Source organism: Triplophysa rosa, linkage group LG10 (assembly GCF_024868665.1).
Source record: "Triplophysa rosa linkage group LG10, Trosa_1v2, whole genome shotgun sequence".
Lineage (NCBI taxonomy): Eukaryota > Metazoa > Chordata > Actinopteri > Cypriniformes > Nemacheilidae > Triplophysa > Triplophysa rosa.
In genome coordinates, this window is record NC_079899.1 from 7,138,225 (window position 1) to 7,146,665 (window position 8,441).

The following is an 8,441-nucleotide window of genomic DNA, read 5'->3' on the forward strand; positions in this document are numbered from 1 at the left end:
ATTTGTACGAATGCTTGTAACCAAACAGTTCTTGGACCCCATTGACTACCATATTAAGAAAAATGACAATGGTAGTCAAAAGTGCCCCAACACTTGATACCACTTCTAAAATTGCAAAAGTAAAATTACAATTATAATTTGATTACTTGTTGATTACTGCACCAATGTGAATCAAGTAACCTCTAGGATTCTACTAATATGTGCCATTTATACTATATCAGGTTTTTGTATCCCACTGTCATTTAGCAGGAATCTGGACATCATGGTTAATGAAGGAGATGTCATTCAATCCGTTAATAGTTTTCACAACTGAAATGCAATCCAGATGAAAATAAAAGTCAAGCTTTAAAAAAATAACTCTTGTGTCTTGATTAGGGCATGGAAACTTTTCCATATGTGTTGTCTTAATCAGCAAACTCCAACCAGCTTCAGTGTTCCATAACTTCACCAAGAAAACTCTCTTTGACCCCCACCCTAAGAATTTGGGGGGCATCCCACTGCACTGATGAACTGTGCTGTGACTACATCTCCCACTCCCATACACCCCAATTTTGGATGCCCATGCCCTGCAATGACAAGGCAGCCATTACACTGCCTGATGTCACAGGCTTTTGATAGAATCCATGAACAGGGTCAATTACTCACACTGTTATTGCACTGGGTCAAATTTTAGTGGGTCACTATCGCCGCCACCACCACCACTGATTCATCCAGTTATCTTATCCCATTTTCTGAGAAGACTTGTCTGGCTAAATAAAGAAATGGGTTGTCCGCACACTGGTATAATATGCTTCAAAGTTTATTTGAATAGCGCAACGTTTCGACCGTCAGGTCTTCATCAGGCACAATGACCTGTCTGGCTGCTTGATGCCACAGGAATATGTTTATGTTTGGAGTATGTATGCAAAGCTAAACACTTATAAAGGTGGACTTTTTTCTTGGCATATTTGGCTACAATGCTAAGTGTCTGAAAAAATGCTTTATTTTATCTGATGGATGTTTGATTAGACAGAACAGAAATAACAAGACTAAAAATATAATAAACGCCCATAAGCTCTGCTCTGAGGGGGAACATCAGGTAATAAGGTAATTAACTGTATAAAATACACACATGTAGATTTCTAGTAGACTTTATATGTACTGTATCTGTTTGTAATAAGGTATGTGAGAACTGCTGTCCCTTTCTTTTTTCTTTTTTTTATTACTAATAATGCATGTTTTCTGTAAACAAATTAAAGCAATTTGTTATTAATTATTATTCATTGTGACCATGCCTGTGAAAACCAGGTTATAAAGTCTCAACATCTTATTATGAGATAACGAGCAAGTTTGATTTCAAGCATTAATTTCAGAATGATTTAAATGTTTGACACGCCCCTACTCAGTCAATATTAAAGATATCAAGAGCAAATTTTTACAGAATGTTCTTTACATTATGTAGGATGATTCCATATCAAACTTCACATCTAAAAAATGACTTAGCTGGGTTTTCAAAGGCAGGGTGTCAATTATTAATTATTGATTATTAATAATATAATATCTAATCATTTTAATGTTTTTTTTTGCATTTGCTAAAATAAATAAATAAAAGAATCAGCCGTCATGATACTTAGACACAGAGTAAAATGTATAACCAGAGGAAGATTTTTAATATATGTTATTTAGATCACTTGCGTGAACATAGGAGTAAGGATTTATGTTTTACATCGATGTTTGATTTAAGTAATTCTTGATTTAAGTGGTTTTCAGGCAACTAGGCAGCATCGTTCTGCTTAGTCCCATCTATATGCCTTTGGCGTCCCCTAGTGTTTGCTTGTATTTACTACGATAGATTGACGCCGTCAAAATATTAATTCCACAAGAAAATATAAAATAATTTTCATTTTTGATGTTGCTGTTGTTGTTATTATTATTATTTATACTGTTTTACGGTTTTTTGGTACAGTTCTGCCCAAATTTTCATATCTTCAATGAATTCAAAGCCTATAAAATGTTTCACCATTTAAACACAAATAAAGGGAAAGAGGAAAAGAGAAATCCAAACATATGACATATATTTATATATTAAATGTGAAATATATAGGCTTGTAGGCAAGAGTCATAACAAGGGGACAAAGGGATGAATATGTTCGTTATTTTTAGAGCGCAGCTTGTCACACGGAGGCGGAGCGTGGATGCTTGACGGCAACGGATGCGAGTGTCAGACAGCAGGTGGAAACTGACAGAAAGCGAACCGACCACAAAATCTACAGCACATTTGATGAGGAAAAACATGAATTATCAGTGACCTGGTCGGTTCTGAATGCACGGGACTCGATAGTGGTGAGCATCTTTACCTGTAGACGCAAGATCTTTGGCAAAATATCATCTTGCACTGCGTTGCCGGGGCTAGCTGATTTCTAGCGCATTCATGTAATCAGATATTATTGCACAGGGTGTGCTAGAGAACGCATACTTAACCTAAAATCAAAGCATCTGGTGTGGACGTGATTTGTGCTTGTGCTATTTGGGTGAGTTATACCTGTGTGTGACGTTTCTATAACGTAGAAACAACATCTGTCTTTTTGGGGCCTAGAAATGTATACATGTTATCTCGGTCCGTGCAATTAACAACCCATAGTATTATTAGTATAAATGTGTAGGCTTATAATTATGTAGTATATATATTTAAAATAAATTAATTAATTTAGTTTGAGATCTATTTGTATTTTATGTAGGCTAATGTACATCTTATGTTTACATGCAGCATCATACAGTGCAACACAGGCTGGACATAACACAGTAAAAAATAGAAATTATATTATGAAAGACCTTCTGTTAACTGCATTTTCAGGAAGGGATAGATAGATAGATAGATAGATAGATAGATAGATAGATAGATAGATAGATAGATAGATAGATAGATAGATAGATAATGCAGAGATTATGGATATTTAAATGGTCTCAGATGCATACATGCATGCATGGTTGCCTCACTGAATCACTGCTTCCAAAAATAACGATACTATGTACGTTTTTTTACTGATGTCCAGCTTGCACATAAGATGTGTAATCATATGTTATTAGCCTGAAGCAGGGAAAAGTCATCACATACTAAAGCAGAGTGTAAAAATATGCATGCATGTGCAAGCTTTGTAGCGTCCTTCAACCTCATATTGCACTCTTAAGCTTTGATCTCTTATCAGAACACAATAATCCCTGTGATTCCAGTTTAGAAACTCTGTGCGAGGGTCATCCAGCAGTGTCATTGAAGCACTGCAGTATTCATTCTCTCTCTCTCCTGTATACAGCAAACCATGGTGGACCCTCTGGAACCTGATGACCAGAGCAAATTCAGAGGGCCCGGGTTTGAAACCCCTACTGCAGCCTCTGAAGCCCCTCCTCTACCTGATACAGGTGATGGCAGCGAGAAAGATGTTAGTCTGGATCCCTGCCCACAGACAGAGGTCAATTCTGAGCCTGTACCAAGCCCTCAGGACCTATGTCAACAACACAGTCAACCGGAAGAGCAAAAACTACATCTGGATCTTTATAATTTTGATACTCCAGCAGCAGAAGGCAGTCGGTATGTACTAACAAGCCCTCGCTCACTTGAGGCATGCGCACGCTGTGGAGTGAAACCTGTGGAACTTCTGCCACGTCCACTGTCGGATTTTGCCCGGGAGGCACCAGGACGCAGCATGCGTGTCGCCACAGGAATGTTCGAGATATACGAGAGAGATAGACATGCTAAACTTCGACAGTGCAGGGAAGAGAGAGAGCGGATTATCAGAGAAGAGAAGAGACGAATTCTGCAGGCTGCTATCAACAATAATAGTAGTCCACTGGGTTCAGAGAAGTCAAAGGAAACTGTAAATGCTGGATTGTCTGAGCAGAACAATAACAGTTTAACAACTTCTAACCCAGCCCCCCAAAAGCTATCTGCTTGCACTGGTGTACCCAAAAAGAAAACCGTAATATCTAAAAGCACAACACAAGAACAAGGACAGTTAACAAAAGTGTCCACATCCAGCTCTCCTCCTGTCTCAAAACCTAGTACAGTAAACATTGCTAATACTGCTAAAGTAACTTCTGCAAAAAAATCCAAGTCCCTCGAAACTGAATCTGATAAAAAAACTCAAGGAGCAAAGGCTTCAGTAATCCAAAGGTCAGTACAGTCTGATCCAGCAGGTCAGGGCCCCAAGAGACTCTCCAGTACTCCCACAAAAGCTGCAAATACTTTCCCCAGATCAATACCTAAACCCTCCTCTTTTCCAAGAACAGCGACTTCACTTGCTCCAGTAGTGTCAAAATCTGCTATCCAAAGTCCAGCCAATGGCATCACCAGTCCATTTGCACAGCACAACGGACACATTCTTTCCAAATCAAGGGTTAGATGCAGAAGCCACTCTCTAGAGTCTTTGCAAAGGAGACGAGAAAAATGTTGCTCCTCTACTGCTTCAACAACTAACACTACAACTACCACATGTACCTCTTCAGAATCTGCTTCCTCGTCCTATAGCTGGGATGGGACAAGAGATCACTGGGATAAGACATCAAGCCCTCGTGCCCGCACTTTAGCCACCTTTAACTCCTTGATGGGTCGCAGTCTGAGCTTGGGAGACCTTAGTCACTCTTTACAGACAACTCAAAAAGTGGAACGCATTGTAAAGGAGGTCAAACGCAGGGGACTTAAAGCTGTTCCCGAACGTGACCGAAAGATTGCTGCATTAATGCTAGCCAAGTACCAAGAGGAGGACATAATGAGCCAGACGCGCTACGTAGCACATCTGCAATGGGACAGCGAGCGGCGACTAGAGGAGCTACGACGAGAACGTGAAGACCGTGAGAAACAGAGAGCTGTACAGCAGTGTCAACGAGCTTGGCAGTCACAAGTTTCTACCCGGCAGCGCTGGCTCAACCAGCAGGAGCGAGAGGCCACGGAGGCAAAACTTCGTCAAGTGGCGGAAAGTGAGGAACGTTGGCGAGAGCTGGCCGAGCAACAAGAGCGCAGCAGGCTGCAGAAGCTGCAACAGGCCACTCGTGAGGAAAAACACAAGAAGGCACTGCAGGAGCAGAACCTCAAATCTCTGGAGGAGGAGCGATCTGCTACACTTGAGCAGGAGAAACTTCTCCTGAAGGAGAAACTGACCATCGCCGAGCTGAAGCGTCAGGAACGAGAGCACCAAATCCAAGAGGAGCGTCGCGGACTCAACCGCGCTGAAAAGAGACGACACGCAGCTCTCATTCAAGAAATTGCACGACGTGAAGTGGACGAGCGAGAGGAAGCGAGGAGAATTGCAGAACAGAAGCTGAACAGGTCCCAGGAGAACTATGAACAGATACAGGAACGGCGTGGGCAAGAGTTAAAGGAGAAAGCTAAGCGAGAAGAGAAGCAGATCCAGAAAGCACGGCGGGCCGCCGAGTCACGTGAACAGCAGCAGAAGGAGCAGACAGAGGCAAAGGCTAAAGAAGCTGAAAAACGAGCACAACAAGCTGCACAAATAGCCGAAGAGCGGGCACGGGAGAAGGCCCAACGCGCAGTGCAGAGCAGACAAGAGAAGGAACGACTTCAAAGGCTTAACCGTCAGCGTGTAGAGGAGGAGGAAAAACAGAGGCGACTCGAATTGCTGCAGTCTATCGAACGCAAACTGGAAAAAAGTGAACAGATTTTCAGAGAAAAGCGAGCGGTGTTGGAAAGTGCCCGGTTGGTGGCACGCGCCTCTTTCCACGTGCGGGATCGCGTTCGCGAAGAGACTAATATGCGCACCTTTGACAAGATGGCCCTGGAGGCTCAGTTAAAAGCAAACTTAATTGAGAAGTGAGCACTTTAGCAGTGAAACGTTCACTCTTTTCGTGCACATATGTTTAGAAATAAGCTGTGCTTCAGCCTACATGCTTGCCTCATCCCTAGACTACAACAAGACGGTCATGCCCTCAAGTGTTGTACAGAGATTCATATATTTATTCCTTTAATCCTGATGCTGGATCATTTTCATCATCTCATTTAAAGATTTGTTTTCTGTATTTTTATCATTTAAATGTTATATGAAGACCTTTCTGCTTATGTGTGAATGGTCTTATGTTGGGCATGATTGTTTTCGTAACTTGGCAAGCGTGTTGCATTGAGAACTGTACAGTATATAAAGAGTTCATTGTTTACAAGCAAGCTTGGCACTATGGCAACAGTGAATGCTCTCTATAGTGGCAGTGAAGAAGCAGAGGGGATAGGGTTCTTTAACAAAAATAAATTGTTTGTGGGAGACTCCTGTTCTCCTGAATCTACTGTATCTGTAGGCTGCAGTAGGGTGAGCCCTGACTTGACAGTCTGTAAACCAGACTAGTGAAATGCTGAATAAGCGTTACACCCTAGAATAAGAACATGTCAACAAATTATGTCAGTACAGTGTAACTGCTGATAAAGCACAGGAGTCTTTGGTCAGCAACAGAACCGTCAGTTCACAAAATCACACTGACATCCCCTGCATTCCTTCAGGTGTGTTCATTTGCTTGTTACTTTACAATTTTCTCATAACAAACTTTATTTTGAGCATTGTACATAAATATATGAATATGTTAGGAATGGAATGTTGCTTACTACACACTGAATATTGTACAGTATACACCGTATACTGCCTACAGTATATGAGTAAAACACTTACTAAGCAAGTACGGTACTATGTGACAACAACATTTTAAACCATAGTAAGCTACATTGTTGTCACATAACCTTATCACGTTGTTGGCATCCAGTGGCATCCAGTCATCATCTTGAAAATATATGTGGTTATTTTGTATTTTAAAATGTAAAAAAATGGACTTTGTCAGATTAAACAATCACTAGTTCGCATTAACAAAAAGCATTAACATAAAGCATATTTGGCGTGCTGTCCGAGGGGAAGGCTCCAAGCTCAAAATTTTGGCCCGAACCCAGAGTACTCCCCCCTTCAAACTGGGATAGATACAAGTAGAGAGTGAGGCAATGGGGTGGAGGAGGGATGCTGCTAAACTGTCATGGTACAGAGGTGAGGGACGGCTTTATATAGCGTCTACTCCACGCTGATTGGTTGGATTAAATTGTCATGCTCCTGAATTTAGTTAAATAAACTCCATTTAAAGCCAAGTGTGAATGCACCCAATATTGTGATTGAAAGTGGATATAAGCAAGTTCCCATATTGCTAAAAGTGCAATATCCTGGTAGAGAACAGTATTGGAGGAGAGCACACATTGAGATCTGTGAGAAAAGCAATGCAGGCAGTTTTGGACACACCTCCCAATGAATTTCTATGAGAGCTTAGGCCACAGTGATGCCTGTCATGCCTGCCACAGGCTTTTTTCCACTATATAGCAGTTCAGACCCTAACAAAACTATATTTTATATTTTGTGCTAGCAATTTTTGCAATTATTACTTTACAACATTTCTGTTGTGAAAAGAGAACAGCAATTACCTGTAATAGATTAAGAAAAATATATAATATATAAACTATACAAATATTTTTATATAAAATATAAAATCCTCTCTTTGTCTGATTAAAATGAAACTAAGTTATGGTATAATTTTACTGTTATCATTTATTACCATATAACCCTGTTTAATAGTTTTTATTTGATATTCTATTAAATAATTAACTTGTATCTGATTCTTTTTTATTTGTTTCTTATAATGCAGGTTTGGCAGTGACGAAGGTGGTGTTGACATCTGAGGGCCGATTCAGTTTAATAACCCCTCATAGACTGCAAATGACATTTCACTTTGATCACAGGCCCTAATTCCCTTGTGGCAATGACTCAGCTATGCATGACGTAATTGGAAGTGTTAATAACACTGAAGCCATTTTACCTCCAGCATCTCCAAATAAACATATCAACACCCTTTTTTAAGAGCATAAAAGGCCCAAATAAGTCATGTCATGTACATTTATGTATCACTGAATAAATTAGAGGGCTTTTAAAAATGAGAATGAAACAGTGATGCCGATTAATCAGTAATGATCAACAATTCCTGCCTAGGTTTTATTACTCATCATCTCAAGGTTGTAGTGGAACCTTAACAGGTTCATGCATGAATCATATTTTTTTTACATCTACCAATGACTAAGAAATAGTAAACTACAGGTTTATAACACAATGATTGATTAAGGGTTAGAAGATTAAGACCTGTATGCTGTAGGTCTTATGCTAAATGTCTGCATACTGATTTTAGCTGTAAACTTTGCCAGCCATGCCATGATGATTGTAGCATTCTTAGTTGGAGTGTAAAAGTTTTATCAAAGATTTTACATTATGGTTTATGTATTTTAGTTTGGTTTGGTTAATTATCATCACCATTAAAATGTTTTCTGATGGCAAAAAGCGCTGTTTTTTACCAAGCAGCTTGGTAAAAAGGACTTGCAGGTTGAAATTTGAAGATGGCGGAATAAAAACACTTTGAGAAAAAAACTAAATAACTTGTGTCAATTT

General features: G+C 39.9%; 1 protein-coding gene across 3 annotated transcripts; it reads left to right on the forward strand.

Moving 5' to 3' along the window:
- The first annotated feature begins 2,168 nt into the window (after positions 1 to 2,168).
- Positions 2,169 to 8,407, forward strand: ccdc177 (coiled-coil domain containing 177). Of its 3 annotated transcripts, none has more exons than XR_008963682.1 (3): positions 2,169 to 2,322; positions 3,291 to 6,475; positions 7,651 to 8,406. XR_008963682.1 is itself a non-coding variant. In XM_057344228.1 (3 exons), the coding sequence occupies exons 2-3, from the start codon at positions 3,297 to 3,299 to the stop codon at positions 7,682 to 7,684; spliced, it is 2,538 nt and encodes an 845-aa protein (XP_057200211.1). In that variant the 5' UTR covers positions 2,169 to 2,510; positions 3,291 to 3,296; the 3' UTR covers positions 7,685 to 8,407. The 3 variants fall into 3 exon arrangements, 2 of the variants coding, with proteins under 2 accessions (XP_057200211.1, XP_057200210.1); XM_057344228.1 differs by having other exon boundaries at positions 2,169 to 2,510; positions 3,291 to 5,800; positions 7,651 to 8,407; XM_057344227.1 differs by having other exon boundaries at positions 3,291 to 5,800.
- Positions 8,408 to 8,441: the final 34 nt, after the last annotated feature.

Coding starts and splice junctions, on each gene's coding strand:
- ccdc177 (XM_057344228.1), top strand. CDS start 3,297: ATGGTGGACCCTCTGGAACCTGATGACCAGAGCAAATTCAGAGGGCCC. Junction 5,801..7,650: donor AAAGCAAACTTAATTGAGAA/GTGAGCACTTTA, acceptor CTTATAATGCAG/GTTTGGCAGTGACGAAGGTG.